The sequence below is a fragment of the Myxocyprinus asiaticus genome, chromosome 26 (genome assembly GCF_019703515.2).
Source record: "Myxocyprinus asiaticus isolate MX2 ecotype Aquarium Trade chromosome 26, UBuf_Myxa_2, whole genome shotgun sequence".
Lineage (NCBI taxonomy): Eukaryota > Metazoa > Chordata > Actinopteri > Cypriniformes > Catostomidae > Myxocyprinus > Myxocyprinus asiaticus.
In genome coordinates this window covers 14,874,706-14,900,499 of record NC_059369.1, presented here as the reverse complement: position 1 = coordinate 14,900,499, position 25,794 = coordinate 14,874,706, and the positions used below count along the sequence as shown (strand labels likewise).

Here is a 25,794-nt window from a genome sequence, read left to right as displayed (position 1 = left end):
AAGGAGACGCATTCTGTCTCCTAGAGATGAACATAGTTTGGTGCGAAAAGTGCAAATCAATCCCAGAACAACAGCAAAGGACCTTGTGAAGATGCTGGAGGAAACAGGTAGACAAGTATCTATATCCACAGTAAAAGTCCTATATCGACATAACCTGAAAGGTAGCTCAGCAAGGAAGAAGCCACTGCTCCAAAACCACCATAAAAAAGCCAGACTACAGTTTACAAGTGCACATGGGGAGAAAGATCTTACTTTTTGGAGAAATGTCCTCTGGTCTAATCAAACAAAAATGTCAACTGTTTGGCCATAATGACCATCGTTATGTTTGGAGGAAAAATGGTGAGGCTTGCAAGCTGAAGAACACCATCCCAACCGTGAAGCATGGGGGTGGCAGCATCATGTTGTGGGGGTGCTTTGCTGCAGGAGGGACTGGTGCACTTCACAAAATAGAAAGTTGTGGCAAAATGGCTTAAGGACAACAAAGTCAAGGTATTGGAGTGGGCATCACAAAGCCCAGACCTCAATCCGATAGAAAATTTGTGGGCAGAACTGAAAAAGTGTGTGCAAGCAAGGAGGCCTACAAACCTGACTCAGTTACACCAGTTCTGTCTGGAGGAATGGGCCAAAATTCCAGCAACTTATTGTGAGAATCTTGTGGAAGGCTACCCAAAACATTTGACCCAAGTTAAACAATTTAAAGGCAATGCTACCAAATACTAACAGAGTGTATGTAAACTTCTGACCCACTGGGAATGTGATGAAAGAAATAAAAGCTGAAATAAATCATTCTCTCTACTATTATTCTGACATTTCACATTCTTAAAATAAAGTATTGATCCTAACTGACAGGGAATGTTTTCTGATTAAATGTCAGGAATTGTGAAAAACTGAGTTTAAATGTATTTGGCTAAGGTGTATGTAAACTTCTGATTTCAACTGTATAATTTTCCAGCTCTAGTCTGAATGCTTAACAATTTCAAGGCACTGTGCATGTTAACTCTGCCTTGGTTTTAAAACTCAATGCTCAATTAAAAAATTAAAGCGATTGTTTTACAAATCATACTTAGAATACTAAAGGCAACAATCCATTGAAAAATAATGAATCACAACTCTAATAAGAGTGACAATAAATTTTTATTAGGATTAAGATGACCGTCTCAAAGTTACCACATGAAGACAATACACTAGCAAAAAAAAAAAAAAAAGCCACAAGGAGCCTCATCATCTCTCAGAGCTGAAACACACTGAGGTCAGACGGTATAAGTGTTACGACACAAGTGCTCAATAAACGCACACTTAAAAATCTGCAGGGTCGCTTTTGTAGTGTTGCTTGAAACAAACATTAGACCCCACAAGTGCTTGCACATAAGTGCAGAGGGCGGACATCTGTTTTCATTGAAGGTGAGAAGAAATCACACAAAACTGGCTTCCATCTCTGTGCTGTTCAACCTGAAATACCTTTGCATTTATATATATTTGACATCTCCAAAATCTCTGCCTTAGATCAGAACTAAAGAAAGAGGTTTAGAAATCATCTGTAGCAACAATATGAAGGAGTCCCTAATAGTCACTTCTAGTCCCTTTTCTGAAGAATTTAGTGAAATGCGTATTTTAAAAGGAATATTCTGGGTTCAACACAAATGAAACTAAATCAACAGCATTTGTGGCATTATGCTGATTACCACAAAATAATTGTGACACCTCTCGCTTATAAAAAAATAAATAAAATAAAAACATTGCAGTAACAATAAAGCACTTAAAATGGAACTGAATGGGGCCAATCAATAAATATTAAAATAGTGTCAAAATTATTATCCGTGTTAACATGATTTTAAAGTGATAAAATTGCTTACTAAGCTTCAATGTGAAGATATATACAATATTACAACTATGTTACCATGACGATGCAATGCTGTAAACTATTTTAACACACTAAGGCTATACTTTTGACGTGTATTTCAACGGCCCATTCAAGTGCCTCACTGTGCCTGTGATTTTTGCTTTTTTTTTTTTTTTTTTTTTTTATAATCAAGAGGCGAGTTGAAATAATTTTTTTTGTGGTAATCAACATTATGCTACAAATGCTGTTGATTGAGCTTAACTAATATGGAACCCAGAACTTTCCCTTAAGTTGTTCCCAGAAAAGCATTTCCCATTCCTGTTCCTCGAGGCTCCTGCAACAGTACGCATTTTGGAAGTCTCCCTTAGCTGAAGAATATCTTTTTCTTAAACCATTAACGTTTATAGCAAGATACCTTCCTGTGAACATTTTATAAATAATCCTAAGAACTAAACATTTTTCTTCAGAAGACTTTTGTGAGTCTCTGATGAGTTGATTCCGGTGTTCAATTAAGCAAATATTCAAAACGTGTAGTTAAAGGTACACACAGTAATTTTTGGAAGTATGCCGAAGTTGCTTACAGTGACACCTAGTGGTGTGGATTCTGCATCATCCAAACACAGTAATTTTCAGTAACAAATTTCATTGTAGAAATTCACTGTGCACAGTATGCCAGGATTAATTTAATCCATGAATGAAAGTGCCCAAAAACGGGGCAGTTACTGAGATTAAGCAAGTACTATTCAGCTGGTCATGTGATTCTAAAATGGCAACCACCATGAGGGCACCCCTGCCCCATGCAGAATAAAAGAGCTTTTATAAGGTTACTGATATGACTGAACTCTTCATCTCACATGAGTGGTCATTATTTTATACATATGTTTCAGTATTACTATTCATTTCGTTAGAAGTAAAACTTTTTAAATGAAGAAAAAATTACTGAGTGCACCTTTAAGGGCCCTCACAGAACAGGTCTGGAAACACTTCCCAACAAACTTGTCTAAGGAGAAATTTTGACATGCAGGGAGAGATTTTGCTGATGCGAGGACTGACTCAGTGCATTTAAAAAACTAGGGGTGCACCGATCGATCGGCCACCGATCGAAATCGGCCGATATTCCTCTGAAGTCTGTGATCAGCCGATCGTGCCTAGAATCAGGGCTGATCTTTTTTGCTGCACGCAGGGAATCACAAATACACACTGCTCCTCTAATAAATGAGTGCTTGTTCAGCCCTTGAAGCATGACAGAGTGACCTTTGGAGTTGTTGGCAATTCTAAGCATACACAAATTTAAACTTTCAGACATGTAATTCACATGAATATGTCATTTTGTTAAAAATGTGTAAGAATTACGTGTATGAATATTAAGTTGCCCATTTTCTAGAGTCATAACGGTAGTTATTCTGACTCGTTGCACAGTGAGCAGGAAGAGGATAAAGAGGCTGCTAAAAGGTATAAAAAAATAAAAAATAAACATGCGTATACAAATCTGAGTACACGTGATGTAAAGCGAGTCGTCACAATCAGATATTGTGTGGAGCGATAGAGACTGTTTGAGCAATCATGAGCACTTTCAGCTTCACTCCCTTCAATATGCTCACTCGCGGTGTCAATCAAACATGCATGCTCTCAATATGTCATCAGTCACTCATCTCAGCGCTATTCTGTGAGGATCCCAATTTAAATCAGATTAATGTTGGTCACAATACCACTAATAACAGATGTTTAACCTTCAATAACGGTACCGTGTCTTCACGCATTTGCTTAATTAGTGATTTGTGTTACACCAAGACACCAAAGACAGAAAACAAATCATAGATATGAATGATTTCTCACTGGAGCACTTTTAGAGCTTGTAATGGATACATTTTTCTTATTTTTGAAAGTATCTCTGCTGTGTGTGACGCTCTCATGGTTTTCACTGCTTACCAGTATGTCACAATGACCTTTTGATATTGACAACAGAACTATTCATAACTGTTTCAATGCAAATAAATGTTAACAATTCACAATTAATGTAATTTTGGCAACACTTAATATAATTGTTGGCAAAATATAAATGGAAAGCAGACAATTCAATATCTGCATACGTAAAAGAGATGTTTTTGGATGGACAGTGTTTACAACATTGTGAGGCCAAAGGCTTAACGTTTACACCAGTTTACTGAGATTAAAGGATGTGGACAATACAAAACTAATACTTTTAGGAAGGACCACTATAAAAATGAATTATGAAGGGTTAGGTTACAATGTTTCTTGGTACACTAGAGATCACATAAGCAAATAGGAACAACAGAAGTCTGGCTAACTATGGGATAGGGAAATGGCCACCCAGACGCCGCCTGTGAGCAGGAACACAGGTTCAGCCCTAATTACGAGATGAAAAGGGGCCGGAGCCCCACATTAGCTGGGATTCAATGGGGACTGGGAGTCTGGAATGCATGTAGTGGTTGATTTGGAGTAGAGAAATTAATGGGGGTTTACATCTCATGGGAAGAATTTCTAGAGGGGGGTGGGGGTCATGAGAATAAACACCTTTTATCATTTTTCTACTACTGCAGATAAACTTTTTTATTTGAATTGTTTTGCTCTGCAGGACTATTTTGCTTCAACTCTGATTTGTGAAATCTTGGATGTACTCTTGTTGTTTCCCTTTGTTGATGTTTTCAGTGTGAACAGAGCCCTGTATAAAAAGTTGAGGTAGTGAGACAATGAATAACTCCATTCTACTCGTCCTCCATCTATTTGTCTCCGTTTCTCCCACTCTCTCCATGAGGAGGGGCTACTGTTAGCAGCGCGTCTCGTAAATGCCGCTGCGGCCGATGTAGCGCACCCATTTGATGACATCGTGGTCGCTGTAGTTCAGCTTTGACTCAAAGACCTTCAGGTATCGCACTTTCAGCCCTGACGGAGCAAAGGGTACCTGGATAGGAAGAGAGAATAAATCATTAATTAATTAAATAGAAGTCTGCATAGACTGGATAAACAAAATCATGCATCCAAGGACAACATCTCACAATAAAACTATTAGCAAGCATACCTACTAAACATTCCACTTAACAGAAGTTAAAAAAAATATTGGGCAAGTTTTGGAGAACATGCTGTTGTAGATTAAAAGTTTCTGATGTTTGTAAAAAACAAAATAAAATAAAATAACGACTGTGTGAAAAGGGGTTGAGGGTCTGACCTCAAAGTTCATGGAGATGGGTGGACGAGCCCACTTCTTTTTGTCATTAGTGGGCAGCAGCTCGATCTCAGCGCTTATCTGTGACTCCTTCATACCAGCCATTCGCTTGATCCTACAGAAGAAAAAACAAAAACAACAAAAATCAGTTCCATTTAAAAACTGCATGTCACGCCATTCTGAAAGCAAAATCTTATTTATGAATATCTGTAAGCAGTTCCCACACCTTTCGACCAATGAATTTAAATGTACTTCCTGTATTTCGAGATTACTGGATAAGTATTTATATTTATATGTCTGGTACCAATCCTTGGAATTAACAGTTTTAACTAAAATATTTTTTACTGCACAAATGCCTCTGAAAAGACAAAATAATAAATAAATAAATCCAAAGATTTGAGTGAGGTTGAATGAAGGATTCAGCTTTCTGAGCCTTTATTCAGAGTATAAAAAAACAACAACAAAAAAACAAATTATATACTTTATCCTCCCGTGACCCGAGAGCAAATGCTTTGTGCATTTTCCATTTCCCTTTTTGAATTGTAACTAGTAGCCCCTAATAAACATAAGAATTTTTTTAGAGCAAATATTTTTACTGAAGGTTTATGTCCTCATATGTGGACAGCAATACTAATTTAGACAAAAAAAAAAAAACTGGGTATGCCCAATGCGCTCTAAGTCCTCGTGGTGGCGTAGTGACTCGCCTCAATCCAAAACATGTGGCTTATTGAGCGCGTTACCGCAGAAATTACAATTTTCAAATTCCTGAAAAATATAGGTTTTCCATGATTGTGGGAACCCTGTATAGATGCATATGTCCTTAAAAGACTACTATACACTACACGACTCAAGCTCATCTCCTTTAATGTTTTGAGTTGGCAACTGGTCTGCATTGAGAAGTCTCAGATCTCATGACCAATGGTCGTGTATTGTGCGCACTCCTGCGACATGCCGAGACTAGTCGCAGACGCTACGACAGATCTCAAACCAGCTGGATGCTGTGATTTCTTCTGTTTTTGTGTACATCTCATACTAAATTGATTCAAAAATTCAAACGAAATCTAACATAAAACAAAGGCAATCTGAGTAAACACAAAATACAGTTTTTAAATGATAATGTTATTTATTGAAGCAAAAAAGTTATCCAATACCAACTGGGCCTGTGTGAAAAGTATTTGCCCTCATAGTTACTAAATCCCCAAATCTATGAAACTGCATTCATAATGGGGTTCAGCTGGACTAGACACACCCAGGCCTGATTACTGCCCGCCCTGTTCAATCAAATCAACACCTAAATAAGAACTTTTTCAGCAGCATGAAGTTGACTAAAAGGTCTCACCCAGTATCACACTATGCCAAGGTCGAAAGAAATTCCAGAAATGATGAGGAAAAAGGTGATTGAAATACATCAGTCAGGGAAGGGTTACAAAACTATTTCAAAGGCTCTGGAACTCTAAAGAACCACAGAGAGAGAGAGACATTATCTCTAAATGGAGAAAACTTGGCACAGTAGTGAACCTTCCCAGAAGTGGCCGACCTTCCAAAATTCCTCCAAGAGCACAGCGACGACTCATCCAGGAAGTCACAAAAAAGCTAAGGACAACATCCAAGGAACTGCAGCCCTCTCTCGCATCAATAAAAGGTCACTAGTCATGACTCCACTATCAGAAAGACACTGGCCAAGAATGAATGGCTCAAAAGAAGCAAAATTAAAGTTTTAGGAGTGGCCTAGTCAAAGTCCTGACTTGAACCGGATTGAGATGCTGTGGCGGGACCTTAAACGGGCAGTTCTTGTTAAAAAATGTGGCTGAACTAAAGCAGTTCTGCAAAGAAGAGTGGACCAAAATTCCACCACAGCATTGTGAAAGACTGATCTCCAGTTATCAGAAGCGTTTGGTTGCAGTTGTTGCTGCTAAAGGTGGCACAACCAGCTATTAAGTTTAAGGGGGCAGTTAGTTTTTCACATGGGTGAATATGGGTGTTGGATAACTTTTGTGCTTCAAAAAAAAAAAACTGTATATTTGAAAACTGTATTTTGTGATTACTCATGTTGCCTTTGTTTGATGTTATATCTCGTCTGAAGATCTAAAACAATTTAGTATTAAAAATACACAAAAATAGAAGAAATCAGGAAGAGGGCAAATACTTTTTCACAGCACTGTATCTAGATGTCTTGTTGTCAGATGTGAGCACTGTCCTGATGAGTGAGAGTCCGACAATGGGCCAAAGCCAATGAAATAGAGAGAACAAGAGGAGAAAAAGGTACTGGGTATCAGGAGACAAAAAATATTTATAAAATAAAACAAAACATCACCCACATCTCTCTACCCGCTTTATTATTTTCAGCTGTTTTTAACTTTTTTTTTTCTATGCAAATGGTGCAAGTAAGAGCAAAAATGGGCACGAGCTGTTCTTTCATGTCTGTTGACATGTTATCCGGAATAAAGTGTGCAAGTTTTAAATGAATTTCGTTATCATAAAAGATGCGTTTTGGCCAATCCGTTTGAAACACGACAACCCTAAAAACAGCTGTCACTGGGTCCAAACTGTTTTGAGATTTGTCCACTTCAAACACATTCAGACATTGGGCTCGTAGTGCAGCAGCATCCTAATAAAACAAGAGTTTCAACTTTGCTGGTTACGTGTAGATTTAAAGGAAAATAACAGTTCTGAAAATGTTTAGAAAGCGAATGCATATACAAGAACTTTTCGAAATTCTTTAATGTGTCTGATATCAACTCAGAATTCTGCTCTAAAAATCATGTTTGCTAATAATTACGAGAAACTAAGCGCCATTTTTTTAGCTTTATTATCATTCAGTAATACACAGACATAATGATTAATGTATGTTCTCATGAAATCAGACACTCCCTTCTCGAATCCAAACAAAAGTGGTCAAAAGAGACGAGCAGGTGTAACAGTGATGTGTCTCGCTTGTACATTTGTGATCAGATCACCCAAAACGCATCTTAATACCAGGTGTACAGAGGACCTCAGTCAGGGACGAATGGTCGTGTAGTTGATACACCCAGTCTGCAATCAGTCATGTAGTGTGCACACAAGCACAACAGGAAAACAAGACTGCGAGTTGCAGGGTGCAGACTGCAAGTCGTGTAGTGTGCACTTGGCTTAATTAGAATAACAGCAGTTTGTTTGTATCTGATCCTTACTCTATAACAAGAAGGGTGAAACTGAAGAGGATGATGAGAATTGCCCAATTCCAGTTTACCTGGACACGCAGTGATAACTTTATTCTGATTACTTTATTCAAGATATTAAAACAAATGCCTCGCGATCTGCTCTGGGCCAAAACAAAAGAAATTGCAAATGATGTGAGCATACAATAAATTTGAAAAGATCCTGAAAGCAAAAGCAAGCCGTACTTCCAAACTATGGCGTTCTCGCTAGCCTTGTACTTGGCTTTCCCCTTCATGCAGATGACCTGAACCCCACTGGTGTTAAGTGGAGTAGGAATGCGCACCTGCAGAACAAAATATGAAATATGAACAAATAGAATGTTTACATTGCCTGAAGAAAATGTGAGTGGTGCTTGACGATGCAAAAATCACCACTACGATGCTAGAGTGAAAATCAAGTCACAGGACACCTCTCCTCAATAAGCCACTCGATTTAGGGGTATCATTCATGTCCGTAACACAAAGTGGGATAAATTATGCACCAAAGTTTAATACTTAAACAGTTATCTGCAGAGATCGACCAATATTGTTTTTTAATGAGCAATACTGATTATTTTTGTGTTAAAGTGTCCAATAACCAATGTGCATAAATTATTTTTAATGATCGTTTTATTTCTGCTTTTAGGGTCATTAACAACTTAATCATTTACCACTAACCTCTGAAGGCGAACTGCTTTACAAAACTTATATTGCGCACAGTCTACAAAGAATTCATTTGTCCAGTTAACCCCCTAACTTAATTTTTAAAATGTAAATATTTTGTGTCAAACTTTATCTGTAAACCCGATATTAAATAACCGACAACTGCTTTCGTGGAAGTGTAAAAATCGGTTAAAAATATCGGTTAAACCGATTATTGATCTCTATTATGACATGTCCTTCTGATATTTTTAGACCTGATGAATGTTTTTCTATTGTCTGGCTCACCTCTATCTTCTGTGCCAGCAGTGAGGGCTTGAAGTTGGACTTTATCACCACCTTTACCTCCAACTTGGTGCGGCCAACCTCTCGGACCAATGGAATGACGCGGAAGGGAAGGATGATGTCTTTAGTGGTGCGGTACCTGAGGAAAGGACACACAATGACTTCTGTCAGTGTGCTGTGTGAAAAACACACATAAACGTAAACACACATCCTCTTTGACTTACCTCATGAGCTCGTATTCTCCATCAGGAGGGATGAAGCTAATACTGCGCTCAGAGTCAAACTTGCTGAGACGGACACACTGGTGGAACGTGCAGTCATCGATCGCGATAGACTGTTTCCCACTGCAGCAGTGGACACAGAGGAGAGAATGCTACAATGAAGCATAAGTACAGACACCGCACACACATATTGCCCATCAGGGCTGGGTAGTATAACAGTATATAGAGTGCATCAATAGAAATGGGTGGGTGGTATTACGGTATATAGAGTGCATCAATAGAAATGCATCAACTTTTTACAGCATCTCATGCTAGATTTACACATGTAAGCAACAAAGAAACATGGAGTGCTGTGAAAATACAGGGTGTCGTATAAGGGCCTTTACTAGGATTCGGTGGTGGGGCCGTTGTTAGTGTAGCTGGGGCAACGTTGATCATTTCACCGCCAGTCTGGGGGACGGAGTTCCCCCTTGATTGTTTCACTGTCAGTTAGTGCGGAGGGCATCAGAAGTTTCTGGGCGGGCTAGGGGCAAACCTAGGGGGGCAAAATCAAGTTTTTAACCTTGTTTATATGTCCATATGGTGTTTTTTTCATATGCTAGAAGACATACCATGAATGAAATCAGCAGTCAACACCATGGCTGAGCATTTTTGGCTTGGAACTGCAGTGCACCAAAGACAATCTCAAAAACACGGATTCAGACAGCCAGGGTTTCATACGTCACAAACCTAAGGAACCAATCCTGTCAACTTGCGGGGTGGGGCTTTCCATATCATTAGCATACACTATGGCAAAGCAAAGGGTATCAGGAGAAGCAAGGTGTAGCTACGTATTGGTATTTTGCAAGATATGTTCTATTTTTGGATGCAAAGTTGCGAAAGGACAAATGGTGAGCCTTCATGTAGTACCAAAGGATCTGAAAATCCGAGATAAATGGGTGCAGTTTACTTGGAAAAATCATAATGTCCCAGCAAAACTACCAGAGAAAACTTGGGTTTGCAGTAGTCATTTTCCAGAGAACCGTTTTGAATATTTTACCCAAAAACAGATGGGTTTTGCCACTAAATTTATATTGAAGCCCAACACGGTTCCATCAATTTATCCTGGGGACACAGCGATCTGGAGCTGCAGGCGAGCGGTGAGGGGGTGAGTGGAGATGAAGGCGGGGGCTAGTTTGCATATTAATAGATCCGTGCATACTAAATAAGGCAAAGGTGTAGAGTTATATCTAAGCTATTTTAAGGCATAAAACTTTTAAATATGTAATTTTGATTAACAAAGATGAGTTTTTAGGGGTTAAACCAGTGACTGGAGAGGGTCTTTAATAACTAGACAATTTTCTTGTTGCATTACTAGCAAAAATAATGATACTATGATATATACCATTACCATGACTTAAGATTTTGGTAATACCGCCCACCCTGATTACCCAAAATGCACAACAATATGTCTATGTATATGCTATATTGCCAGTATGTTGGAAGGGATGCTAGCTTCTAACACTGTGACCACAACAAAACTGCTACTTTTTGTAATTGATACCAGATTATAATAGATAAAGTGTGTTATGTTGTGGTCAGAGCCAAGGGGGCAGGCATTTTAGGGGCCACAAAATTTCTTCAACAGACTATAAAGTGGTTATAAATTAATTCAGGTTAAATCTCTTCAGTAAAATGAGACAGGGGAAAGACTGTCGATATGAGATGAGACAAATCAAGAGTTGCTTAATGCCTCACTTGCAAGCTCACACTTCACACAATCACAAAACAGGAGGCATTGACAGTCATCCCATGCAAAGACTGTCACAAAAAGATATGGCTTTATTCAGACATTTGACGGCATGACACAAAGACAGCTGACACACGGCTAAGGCAGGACGGAGTGAAGGTGACAGACCAGGTGAGGTCAGCAGTGAGAGTTACCTGCCCCCCAACTCACTGAAGTCCAGCAGATAGAAAGAGGAGAGAGGCACACCAATCAACAGAAAAAAATTTAAAATAAAAATGACTAAACCAATGGCACCTCAGAATTAAATATTCCTCAGCAAAGATACAAATACCTACCAGCAAAAAAGGACTCTCACATAATATTTTGACACTAAGGCATCAGGGAGAATGAACTCACCCCAGGTGAGACTGCCTGTGAATAACATAGCTGCATACAAATCTGTGTACAGAGTATGTACTGGAGAACGTACATTTTGGATGTTAAAAAGTAAAAAAGTATTTTATGCAGGTGAGCAGGACGAATACATTCTCGGACATATTTCATCCGGGAACATGGGCATTGTCCCATCACCTGAATAAATGTCTTAGTAAAAAAAATAAAAAATAAAAAATTACGTTTACGTTTTGAAAAAAAATAAGTGTGTGTGTGTGTGTGTGTGTGTGTATATATATATATATATATATATATATATATATATATATATAATATTCTGGTTATTTGTATACACTGCCCTTCAAAAGTTTGGGGTCACTTGAAGTTAAAGTGGAGGTTTAGAGTAAAAAAAGGACTTAAATATTGTTCTTTTTCTCACCCACACCATTTAGATTGCTTCTGAAGACATGGATTTAAAGACTGGAGTCTTATGGATTACTTTTATGTTTCCTTTATGTGATTTTTGGAGCAACAGAGGTCTGGTCACCATTCACTTGCATTGTATGGACCTACAGAGCTGAGATATTCTTCTAAAAATCTTTGTTTGTGTTCTGAAGAGGAAAGAAAGTCATATACATCCTCGAAAAAATCCATGAACTTTCACGATTGTACCTTTGAGGAGCACACTTAACCCCAGGTTACTCGAGGGAGACTGAGTCTGTAATAAGTGTCCTTTAAATCCTTTTAAATCAAAAAGCATCAGCTAAATGACAACTGGTAAAAAAAATTCTAACAATAAGCAAAAACAATGTACCTCCATCATGTTCTATAGTTTAACCATAAAATGGCCCTGAAATTTCCTTGTGTGAGTGTCGGCTAACTAACCTCTTGCCCGTGTCATCAGTAGTGCCACCTTTGCCCTGCTTGTCGATGACGATCTTGTCATTCATGCCGAACTTGCACTCTGGCATTCCACTCAGGTAGCTCTTCATCACCACCCTCCCTGAGACATGGGCACTCAACACCTGACCTGCACAAACACACAAACATATACACGAGGGATGAATCATCATGTGTGGGACTGTAAAAAATCACCATGAAATACTAAAACTCTGATCCATATATGAAATGTATCGCTTTACTTGGCCAGTAGAGGGCAGTAACACACACCTTGCGGTGACATCAGCAAGTTGACACTTTCCAGTACGTCCAGGAAAAGTTCATTGCGGCGATATTTGATGCCCTCACGTCTCCAGCCGATCTGTCCAGTGACCTGACTGGTTATCTGAGACTGCTCCTCTTTCGTCTGAGAAGAATTAGAACGTTAGTGGAGTCAAAAAGCAAGCCGAAACCAGATATTTTGTTTACTACACATGATGCATTTTCATGCTAAGCTTTGTGAATACATCTTCAAAGATATAAAAAGTGAAAGATAACCATGCTTACATGATGCTGGACGCAGTGAGTTACGGGGTCATCAGGCACATGATGAGGGGTGACGTGAAGATGAAGGTGTGAGAAATATTTCAACAAACATCTCAGGTTCCACATGCTTTCACAAAAACTGATCCATAAACTATACACTTCAATTCAAAACAAGTTATATATACATTAACTTAATCATTCTTCATAAAGCATTTACATTGTAATTTAATATTAAATACAGGTAAAAAAAAAAAAAAGAACCATATGCTGGTGTGTCATGCAGAACCTACCTGGCTCTTAATTCCCTGTTGAGTTATGAAGGTTTTCAAGGCTCCAGTCTCAGAGTTCTGGGGGTATCCAAAATCCAGGATCTCTATAGTGAAGGGACAGAGCACTGCTTTAAAGACTCCATTAAATTAAAAGTCCTTTAAGCTATGAGGTTATCGACTGTATATGCTAGTGCACTCCAAAAAATGACATCCTTTTATCAGATATGCATATAAATTTACAGTCTTTGTCGTTTGTGAAAATGGACCAAAAAAACTGATGACTCATCTTCTACACACAGGTGTACAGACATTTGTGTAGGGATGGGACGATATGGTTATCTCATGATTCGGTTCCATTTATGATATGAGGTTCACAATTTAAAATAACAACACTTAGATGACAAAGTATTACATATTCGTTTTTTTCTTTTATATAATAATTTTTTGAGCAAAATGCAAATTATAATTTCTCATCAGAATAAAGTTCTCTAATACACACTATAAATTCTCAAAGTTCAAATAATAAGAGTTGGGCTCTATAAAATACGTTTAATTTTTCCCAAAATTCCGTGTTTTCAGTTTTTTTTTTTTTTCTGAAATCCTTTTTTAAAGTTTAATATATATATTTGGCGGAAAACCGAATGAAGCACTTTTAGTTTGTATGTTTTTGACGACTGCTTCTCACTTCCGGATTGGTAGTTCGCTATATGGCTTAATGTGCTTATTAAACCACAAAAGGCTGTGATTTAATTATTTTAAAATATAGTCTGCATATGCTGCACGCTTCACAGCAAATAAGTGCTCTGCTCTTTGTCATCCACACACACACACACACACACACACACAAACGGAACATCCCCAAAAATTATATACTCTATTACATGCAGGGACAGCGGTGTACGATTGTATGGCTTTGCATAACTTACAGATAGTTTGCGTCTTGTCAACTACCCATGTTTTGTTTTCGTACTTCACAGGTAAACCAAAGTGCTGCCACACAGGTGATTTCAGCGTAGACAAAGCATTCTCAATCTCTGTGTCGGGTGTGTTGCTGCCGTCTGCAGCCATTTTCAAATAATGGAAACGCGTTTGGTGAAGTACAGCTACTATTGCACTCAAGATGGAGATTGCGACTGTTGTATGGTCTAAATGATGTAAAATAAAGCAACAGACAGCTTTTAATGATTTACGGTTCATTTATGATCACATGGACAGAAAACAATGTCGTAAATTTTGAAATTACGACTTTTGCCTCAATATGGTTTGGCATTTTTTTGGTTTGCGATATTTAGAAATGTAATATATTGTCCCATCCCTACATTTTTGTTTCATAAAATGCTTTCTAGAATGACAACATTCCCTCCCCCTAAATTATAAATACAATCTGCCTCCAACTAGCTATAGCTTTCATTGCACTAACATTTCCTTTCTCAATCCTCAGCTGATTACAATAGAATGGCAGAGATTTATTCATTGCTTTCGTGCATGATACAGCTATCAGGTGAGGTTCTACCCGGCAGTGATGTTACCTAATGGCTATTTAAAAAAGGCACAAGTCTTTTAATATGTTCCACCCCAACTTCCTGTTAAATAGGCAATATGTCAAGCAAGAAAGAAAACTGCTTGTCAAACTATTTCATGTGGTCTTTAAATCAGGTCTCACAAAGGATTCTGCATAGTTTTTGTTACAATGTTACAAATGAAAATCAATGCCATCCATCTCTGCTGATGAGACATCTGTCTGTCTGTGCAGTATTTTCTTTAGGTTTTGATTTTCTCATCGACCAGTCATAAAAATCAAAACCTAAAAAAACGACAGCACAACAGATGTGGGAGAGTTCAGAGCTGGAACTGGGAAACAAGAAAGAAAAACTCATCTGCAGTACAACAGTCAAGCAGAAGTGTAAATATCTCATTACAGTCGTAATAAAGTTTTGCTATTTTTCAGAATAAACAGAGAAAGGCGTCACTGTACCGTCAAGTAGCTCGTAGATCAAAACAAAGTTGTTCTTGATGTTCTCCTCACTGATCTTGCCGAAATATGCGGCCATGACGTCGCACATCTTGTAGAGGAACTCGAAAACCATGGCGGCATTGACATTCTGCTTGGTGACGGCAGCCAGCCAGATGTTGGAGCGTTTGACGTGGAAGAAGCTGGTGCGGGCGATGTTGGTGACGGGTGAGCGTACCTGCTGACGTGCATGAATCACGTTCACACGGAATGCATCCACCGCATTCCTCCTGCAGATAGACCGTCAGGGTGGAGTTAGTGACAGAATCAGCACAGATGATTCATGAGAAAGATGAGATATACAAGACTTGTGTAGTGCCAAAGATACATAAAAGTGCAGAACTGAGGTATAAAGAAAAATCAGTCACACCTGGTCAAAACTGCATTTTTGAGAAAGAAAAAAAGACACATTTGTTGTTTAAGTTGCACTGACAGCCTGACAGAGGTTGCTTGTGTCAGGCAATAGGATCTAGAGGTCAGCGACTTCCTTTCTGCTGCTCAGCATGTCAAGACGCGCTCCATGAACATTATCTCAAGATCTGTGTAACCGTTTCTCATATTCTGTTGAAGTTTCAAGAAAAGAAAAAAACACTACAAATAGGCCACATCTGTTCATAACACATGTAGCTGTGTGCTTAAACAAATAAACTCATTATTTAGTCTGTGAGTGAAACAATATGATGCTCGATCGAGAATATTTTTGGAATTCGCAACCTTATTTGCTATACACTAATTGTCCAGTTCACTACCTTAATGTTTTTCCTAGGGATGCAATAAAACATGATTTTGTGGTGATGTGAGGAGCTGTGTTTGACAGTGGTCTAGAGTTTATTAGCACAATTTTAAAATGGTGGCATAGGCAAACTACTCCGAATAGGCTCCTTAAAACAGCTACTACCATCTTTATGACTGAGGTTTTCATCTGTTTTTACAAATATCGTTTTGTTGTGCAGTGTTGGACTGGACAACATCAATGTTATATAAGTCACTTTGGACTAAGTCGCAGGATAATGAAAAATGCAACTTAAATTCTGGAAAATAAGGTGCTTCCTTTGGTCACAGTCAGTACTGCACAGAACCTAAACTCGCAGAATCCCACAAAAACGCTGTACATTTTCGCAGAATTCAAATGTCTGTCATTTACACTTCTACACTTTCCTTCGCCCTTGCGCCTTAATTTATTAAATATTTTGGCTTGTTTAATTATTTCATCAACCAATAGAAGTTTAGTACGCTCAGCTCGGTTTAACATATTTTACCAAATTAAATCCATCCCGCAGAATCCAGCAGATTTCCTTGACAATCAACGCAGAAAATGAAACAAAACTCTGCAAATCACATTAATTGTCTGGGCTGGTAACCCAAATGCAGTAGTTTTTTAAAAACCAGATTGTTCAAGTGTAACAGTCCCTGTATTATCTGTGATGTAAATCATCTTGGATAAAAAAAAAAGTGTCTGCTACATAGCAAATGGCTGAATATTCCAACAGCACTGTCAAATTTTACTTCAAGAGACTCTAGCATGTAATTTACATTAGACAAGAGTAGGGAAAAGAATGACATAAATGCTGGTACTGTAGATTCATCACTTGTATAAGATAATAACATTGTGTCCCAGTTCTGGCGTCATACTGTTTAGCAAACCAACACTGGAGTTTCAAATGACAAGCGTGTATCACCAGGTTTATAAAATACAGTTGTGCTCAAAAGTTTGCACACCCTTGGAGAACTGGTAATATATGTACCATTTTTAAAGAAAACATGAGTGAGCAGGCAAAACACATTTATTTAATTTATTATGGGATTCATATTCAACTGTAGGTTATAACAGAATGGCACAATCATAAAACAAAACATGTTCAAAAGTCTGCACACCCTTAGTTCTTAATACTATGTATTGCCCCCTTTAGCATCAATAACAGCGTGCAGTCTTTTGTAATAGTTGTCTATGAAGCCCCAAATTCTTGCAGGTGGTATAGCTGCCCATTTGTCTTGGCAAAATGCCTCCAGGTCATGCAAAGTCTTTGGTCGTCTTATATGAACCGCACGTTTGAGATCTCCCCAGAGTGGCTCGATGATATTAAGGTCAGGAGACTGTGATGGCCACTCCAGAACCTTCACCTTTTTCTGCTGTAACCACTGGAGGGTCAACTTGGCCTTGTGCTTAGGGTCATTGTCGTGCTCGAAAGTCCAAGAGCGTCCCATGCGCAGCTTTCGTGCAGAAGAATGCAAATTGTCTGCCAGTATTTTCTGATAACATGCTGCATTCATCTTGCCATCAATTTTCACAAGATTCCCTGTGCCTTTAGAGCTCACACACCCCCAAAACATCAGTGAGCCACCAACATGCTTCACAGTGGGGATGGTATTCTTTTCACTATAGGCCTTGTTGGCCCCTCTCCAAACATAGCGCTTATGGTTGTGACCATAAAGCTCTATTTTGGTCTCATCACTCCAAATTACAGTGTGCCAGAAGCTGTGAGGTGTGTTAAGGTGTTGTCGGGCATATTGTAACCGGGCATTTTTGTGGCATTGGCACAGTAAAGGCTTCTTTCTGGCAACTCGACCATGCAGCTCATTTTTGTTCAAGTATCGTCGTATTGTGCTCCTTGAAACAACCACACTGTCTTTTTCCAGAGCAGCCTGTATTTCTCCTGAGGTTACCTGTGGGTTTTTCTTTGTATCCCGAACAATTCTTCTGGCAGTTGTGGCTGAAATCTTTCTTGGTCTACCTGACCTTGGCTTGGTATCATGAGATCCCCGAATTTTCCACTTCTTAATAAGTGATTGAACAGTACTGACTGGCATTTTCAAGGCTTTGGATATCTTTTTATTTCCTTTTCCATCTTTATAAAGTTCCATTACCTTGTTACGCAGGTCTTTTGACAGTTCTTTTCTACTCCACATGGCTCAGTATCTAGCCTGCTCAGTGCATCCACGTGTGAGCTAACAAACTCATTGACTATTTATACACCGACACTAATTGCAATTTAAAAAGCCACAGGTGTGGGAAATTAACCTTTAATTGCTATTTAAACCTGTGTGTCACCTTGTGTGTCTGTAACAAGGCCAAACATTCAAGGGTATGTAAACATTTGATCAGGGCCATTTGGGTGATTTCTGTTATCATTATGATTTAAAAAGGAGCCAAACAACTATATGATAATAAATGGCTTCATATGATCACTATCCTTAAATAAAAGACAGTTTTTTTGCGTGATCAGTCATATTTTCAAAATCAATGCCAAAATTTCACAATTTCTGTCAGGGTATGCAAACTTTTGAGCACAACTGTAATCATCATCACTCTTCATTTCTGCTGTCTGTTATTACGCTATATTACCCATTATTTCAGCCATACTCTCTTCAGGATGTCCCTTTCCTCCAGGAACACTCAACATGCACACACACTATGACTTAATCTAATGATCTCTCTATCTCATACTACAAGGCATGCGTGCATGATCACTCTCACACACACTGCGACAGCAGCAGCCGAGTTGGCATGGATGCACAGAGCCACTGTATCCATAGCAACCCTTCTCCGAACAGTCCGTCTCTGTGGTTTTAAAGGAAGCCTGGATTTTCCAGAACTGACATTTCACTCGACTTTCTTGCAACCCGAGTCACATACAAACAAAGGTTATGTTCTTTAACTCATCCTTATTTGATTTCTCTCCCCTTTTCAATCCCTGCTAAAGCTAAAGAATGAAACTGGAATAAAACTTTGAAATGAAATGGATGAAAATGGATGATGTGCGAGTAAAGCGGTGATAAGTCCGATTCATTTTAGCGAATCAGTTCATTCGGACAGCTCGCTTAATCTCCTTTACAGTCGAGTGAATCAGTTCAGCTTTGCGAATCAATTCAAACTGATCATCAAGAACTAGTTAAAGGCGATTTGTTCATAATTTGGACATTGTTGCTTAAGTAGTTGCAAATAAAATATCACGTGACTGCAAATCTAGAACTACTTGCTGTTGAACCAATCCCTGGCCATCTTCATTTCTGCTCTCCACACCTGAAACACAACCTCACCACTCTCTTCAGTCCGACACATCAGACCCACTTACCTGATGTCATCACGGTAGACACGGGAGATCAGCACCTCGCCCTTGTGGTTGTAGATGAAGAGTCCTCCAATCATAGTGGTGGTCTCGCTCAGTGATTACAATCCATGCTGAAAAACCGAATGTAGAGGATAGAGACAAGCTGTCAGTCAGCGGACGCAGTAAGGCACATTTTTGAGCAATGAGCTGCTGACAGAGAACGCTGGATAAAGACTGCTGAGATACTTTTTCATTAGAGAAAGGCTTTAAAACAGGCTCGTTTGCGTAAAAATTTCAATTACTTAAGACAGCCCATGAAGGCTACCTCACTATTCGTCTATGGACAGTAAAACTGTTTAATTTATGATTGTTTAAATTAAAAAACAAAACCTGACATTAAATTTCACAACAACAAAGGCACTGAAAAGTCCTGAAAATCTTCTCCTAATACCTTTATGCAATCCTCTGTTTACACACAAGTAAGATGTAAACATGCACCTTATGCAAAGAAATCAATAAACTAGTTAAATAAGACTAAATACTAAATTATTTTCATCATTTACAAAAATAAACCCCTGAAAAATCAATAAGGGAGTCAAAACATAATACACTAAACAAGAGGAGCTGCTGCGATGCATATGGGATTTTTTTTGCAAATGAAAATATAAATGTTCGTTTTGATGAAAGAGCATGTGTTTAAATTAGAGCCCGACTGATATGGGATTTTTGAGACCGATACCGATTTTAAAGAAGGAAAATTCACAGATTACCAATATGGTGGCCGATATTTTTAATTTTTGAGCTGGAATGAAAACAGACCTTTTCTATGTGGATTTTTCACCAATTTTGCACCAATATGACTATGCAAAGGTACTCAGAAGGCTGCTTTCTTAAATATTTTTATCAAAGAATATTTGACATTATTGTTATACACTGTCAACAAATTCTAGAAATGAACACTGAGAAAATAAAGAATAAATAAAAAATAAATAGCTAAATAAACAACAGTTTTACTGTTTAGTATCAGTCAATGGCTGACCATTAAAATAAAGAATAAATAAAAATAAAATAAATAGTTAAATAAACATCAGTACTGTTTAGTATCAGTCAATGGCTGACCATTAAAATAAAGAATAAATAAAAATAAAATAAATAGCTTAATAAACATCAGTACTGTTTAATATCAGTCAATGGCTGACCATTAAAATAAAGAATAAATAAAACAAATAGTTAAATAAACATCAGTACTGTATGTTTAGTATCAGTCAAATGCTGACCATTAAAATAAAGAATAAATAAAAATAAAATAAACAGCTAAATAAACATCAGTATTACTGTTTAGTATCAGTCAAATGCTGACTATATTAATACTGCCGAGTCAAGATAAACAGCGGCAGCAGTGTTACACCGTATTCTGCTATACAAGTTCAGGGGAAACTTTCAACGGTGGAAAACCAGACTTTTAAATATTACATTTTGTAAATGCAACGACTGGAATTGTTCGGTTGAAGGAGGTACCAAACTGCGAATCCTGAACAAAACAGTTTGTTGAATACATGTTTATTCATTAGCTTCCACTCAGCTGACAACAATGAAAGCAGCTACGTGATTAGCTAGTTAGCTATTAGCTCGTTGTCACGGAGAGTAAAAGATGGACATTGTTTATTTTACTTTCCAGCATTGTGTCTCACCAACTAGGTAACAACATAGCATGAAATCAACGCTCAACAGACACAATCCATCACCGCACTGTTGTCTGTGGAGCTGCAAAAAGATGCTCTGATGTTTACCTTTCAGTCTGCTACATTACGGACTACACTGACAAACTATAGCTGACTAACAGCAAACAGACATGAGTGACATGGTTGTCAGGGACAAGGTTAACATTATATTAGTTATATTGAAAAGGGAAAATAATGGGGTCATTGTTTATTAAGTTTCCAGTATGTATTTCACAAACTAGTTAACTTACAGAGACACCGCCGATATATATCAGTCGGGCACTAGTTTAAATTTAAGCAATAGTTCTTCTGTCATCATTTACTCATGTTAATGTTGATTCAAACTTTACATTTCTTTCATTCATGGAACACAAAAGATGTTCAAGAGAATATCCGAAAATGTGATGTCTCATGTCTCACTAAACACATTTAAACTTCGCACTTAAAAATGCAAAAATGAATATTTCCTGCTAGTTGTCGAACTCAATCTGTGTTCCAAACGGCATGAATCACCCTCTGAAGGGAGAACAATCATGCTGTAAGATCGCTTCAAACAGAATTTCCATTAAAAATGACTTAAAACGTGAGTTCCGAATGACCCACACCTTTTAGCCTTTCAAAAGCTCTCAAAATGGATGGTAAAGTCAGCGATGGGAACAGGGATGATCACTTCGGAATGGAACGCACCCATATTCAAAACAACAGCGGGAGGCGCTTCATTCATTGTGACTTTAACACGATTAACGTTACTAATGTTAACACGATTGTCATAAAATGCCACTATTAAAATGTGGACCATGTTGTTCGGTGGCCGGATGCTCCTTGGATGCCAGGAACTAACTGAAATTCAAGTGTTTACGACAAATTGACGCAGGAACCGCAGCAGTGGAGCGAGACGGCTGAATACAAGCAGCTAACAACTGTAACACACATCTTATCTCTGGTAAGTGAATGACATTTATGTAAAATACTTCTAAGTTTGAGAGGTAGAGCTCTAAAAGTGGCTATAGATCGCTCCCATTATAACGAATGAAGCTGCGCAAGTCGTTTACTATTACATTTAGTCATTTAGCAGACGCGTTTATCCTAAACGACAAATCAGAAACACAAAAAAAGAAATCCTTACCTTGCCCGCAGGTCAGGCAGAAAAGTTTCATTGAACAGCTTCACTGATTATAAAAGGAGCGATCTAATATTCCCGAGTTCTCCGCTGAGGAAATAATTGTGAGCATCTAAACTACGATACAGTTTCATCGCCTCTCTCACGTAGATGCTCAGTATCAACAACATGTCTGGATAAGTCACTTCAGATAAAACTATTTAAGGAAAATATGTTAACAGTCTTATTTAAAACATCCGTTAATGATACCGGAAGTGTTTCAGGAGTAGTTGCGTTCTAATTCCTTTGTTATTGTTTACATGTTTGAAATGGTCTATAGAATGGCTTAAGAAGACTTGTATAAACTAATTTATTGTGATTTTTGGAGTTCAACAACCCCCATCCAATTCCCTTTTGGTGCATGAAAAAACAATCAAGATGGTGCATAAATAATGACAGAATTTTTTAAGTGTGAGCCATCACTTTAAAGCTTCAAGACCCCAATCCATTTCATATAGCCCTGATGGCCTTGACTCTTGTGAACTATGGGCCTTTATATTACATTTCTGTATGTTCATGTTTTGTATGCTATATATGTTATTTATGCTAGTGACAACACATAACTACTGAATGCAAGAGTATATCATATTTGAGCTTATATTATCGGTTTAATGCTTAAAGGGATATTCTGGGTTCAATGCAAGTTAAACTCAATCGACAACATTTGTGGCATCATGTTGATTACCACAAAAACTAATTTCAACTTGAACTGTATTAAAGTGAATGGGGCCAGTCTGTAAACATTAAAATACTCACTGTTTCAAAAGTAAAGCCACAAGACATAGGCCTAAACAATATGATAAAATTACTAACCTTAGTACTAAGTACTAAGAGTCAAAATTATTTTTGTGGTAATAATCAACATTATGCCCCAAATGCAGTTGATTGATCTTAACTGGTAATGAACCTGGAATATAAATATAATAAAAGAATATAACCCAGTCCCTGATTCATCCACACATCTCTGTCTGGAGGACTTTAGAGCCAAGAGGGCAAATGACAGAATCAAATAACAGCTAGTGTAATTCCAAACACTGTGAAATTAAGCTGAATGCACTGCATGCTGTAACAGCCACACTGATTTATGAGTGAAATAAACATCAATAAACAGTCTACACTGCTTTTCTATTACACTATATCACAACCCACCTGACAATACACCATATTCAGAATTTCACCCACTGGTTTTAATCCATTGGTTGGGATTTTGTCTGGGACACAACAGTTCCAGTATTTCTGACTCTTAATATGAACATTATGAATATTGTTTATTATGTGATTTCTCTGGCAGTGCAGCGTTCATCATATTAGCTGATATACAGAATAAACAGTTTACATAGCAACAGCAATGTTGTCCATTTTATTAATATTTACTGTTTTATGTCTTATTTTTTAATTGTTTTCTTTGCAGCCTCCATCATGTCTGCGGATGGAGACTCAGACCAGCCCACTGCGAATCCAGTCTGTCTCTCTCCTTGAAATCACACAAAGCAAGACCCTAATAAACATAAATACATGCAGTTCAAACTCCATTTCATATCATACATTAATGAAAACGCACATATATTTTTATTTCAAATATCAGTCTGAATGAACGGATATTATTCATTGTAAACTCAACGTCTCTTTCTATTCAAACGCACCAATGTCACGATGTTCAAAGCGATGTAATGAAGTTGTCTTTAATTAACGGATCCAAAATTATCCATGTTTCTTGTTTTAAAGATTTCTATTCGTGAATGTAGTGTAAAACAGCCCGCGTCCGGCTGGTTAGCTGATTATGCTAACTAATTAGCCCCGCTCGTGACACTACTGACCGGTGGATTTCACTCACCTCTGTGTGTGTCTGTGTGTGTGTCTCCGTGTGTCCCTCTGGACCGGACTGGCTCAACAGAGACAGATGTGTTCTGTTCTGACAGGAACTCAGGGTTATTGAGTGTTTCAGGTTTGAACCGTTTATCAGGCTGCGGTAATCGTTCACTGATGAATCCAAGATGTCGCCCGCACGCACGCACGCACACACACACACACACACACACACATATACACACTCGCTCACACACACATACTAACTCTCACACACACACACACATACTAACTCACACATTCACACACACATACTCACACACACACACTCACTCACTCACACACACACACACAAACTTACACTCACACACACACAAACTCACATACACTCACTCACGCACGCATACTCACACACACACACTCACTCACTCACTCAAACACACATACTAACTCTCACACACACACACACACTCACTGACACACGTACACTCACTCACACTCACACTCACACACACACACACACACACACACACACATGTTGGTGCAGCTAGCATTATGAGGACTTTCCATAGACATAATGATTTTTATATTGTACGAACTATAGATTCTATCCCCTAACCCTAACCCTAAACCTAACCCTCACAAAAAACTTTCTGCATTTTTACATTTTCAATAAAACATTGTTTAGTATGTTTTTTAAGTGATTTGAGTTATGGGGACACTAGAAATGTCCTCATAAACCACATTTATAACATAATATCCTTGTAATTACCAGTTTGTAACCTACAAACTTGTCCCCGTAAACCACTTAAACCTGCCCACACACACACAAATACACACACACACACACACACACACACACACCACACTCATACTACCATACTACTTTACTGTTTATAGTAAGAGAGGTATGGTGTAGTTTACTGTACCACTCTGAACACATTCACCCTATTACACCCACACATACCCAAGTGACTTCATAGGAGGCCTAAACCAGCTTTTTTTAAGGTAAAAGCAGTACCAGTATATTTCAGGTAAAAACTGTATTATATTTACTACTAAATCCTAAGCAGGAACCATATGTTTAAAAAATAGGCTGCATTTCTTGATGTTGTGTGAAGAGAAGGTCTTGTTTTTTCTTCATAACTGCAGAATAACAAAAGTGATTTTCATTTTCTCATGGAAATGCTTTATCGTGCAAAACCAGAAAGATTCAAAGACCCAATTTTAGGCAGAAACTATATTTATAAATAAAACAATTTGTTTTGTTTAGTCAAAAACCGTGTATTAAATTGAACCATCTGATCTGTTTCCAATAACTAAACATGCCATAAAAGCATCTGAGAAAATAACGGAAGGTTTGCAGAGAAACAAAGAAACAGACTGCAAAGTACAGTATTCAGAGTGCTGATAGTTAATGATGAAATAACATTAACATATTAAGTACTGTGTTGTTCAGGGCAGAGTGAGAGAGAGATGAGAGCTGCTCTCCAAGACATTGTACTGCATCAGGTTCACTGTGTGTGTGCTGGATCATTTTTGAATTTTAAAATGTTAAAGATCCATTTCGAAACTCTTCACTGTTGCTGGCTCTGAGGTTTAGCATATCTCTCAATACAAACCTGCTGTTTAAAGTTAACACCACAATTCATCCGTAATGTGAAATGTTTTCAAGTGAAATGACTGGATCGTAAAAAGTTGTTTCTATATGACAGCAGGTTAGAGGGAAATAAAAGGGCTAGGTGATGTAAGCTGAAAGGGAAAGTCATTTTAGAATAGTAGTAAGTTTTTACATTTTGATGACAGATTACTAAATTGAACATTTTTTGTTTGTTTTGCTTTGGAATAACATTGAATTGTTCACAATAAGACCAGGAATGTTAATTA

The 25,794-nt window shown here is 38.0% G+C and overlaps 1 protein-coding gene across 1 annotated transcript; it reads right to left on the bottom strand.

The window, feature by feature from the left end:
• Positions 1-1,124: 1,124 nt before the first annotated feature.
• On the bottom strand, positions 1,125-24,296 carry LOC127416886 (AP-2 complex subunit mu-A-like). The gene is made up of 12 exons (XM_051656474.1): positions 23,936-24,296; positions 23,476-23,599; positions 19,246-19,352; positions 15,137-15,402; positions 13,183-13,265; positions 12,638-12,773; positions 12,353-12,497; positions 9,370-9,489; positions 9,149-9,284; positions 8,408-8,505; positions 5,028-5,139; positions 1,125-4,763 (listed from the first exon to the last, which is right to left on the bottom strand). Exons 3-12 carry the CDS (start codon positions 19,317-19,319, stop codon positions 4,629-4,631), a joined length of 1,305 nt encoding a protein of 434 aa, XP_051512434.1. The 5' UTR covers positions 19,320-19,352; positions 23,476-23,599; positions 23,936-24,296; the 3' UTR covers positions 1,125-4,628.
• Positions 24,297-25,794: the final 1,498 nt, after the last annotated feature.

Bases quoted from the DNA above. Each gene is read 5' to 3' on its own strand.
- LOC127416886 (XM_051656474.1), bottom strand. From the start codon at position 19,319: ATGATTGGAGGACTCTTCATCTACAACCACAAGGGCGAGGTGCTGATC. The intron at 12,774-13,182 runs GTAGGTTCTGCA...AATTCTTCTCAG, and splicing joins AACAGGGAATTAAGAGCCAG to ACGAAAGAGGAGCAGTCTCA. The intron at 5,140-8,407 runs GTACGGCTTGCT...TTTCTTCTGTAG, and splicing joins GAGAACGCCATAGTTTGGAA to GATCAAGCGAATGGCTGGTA.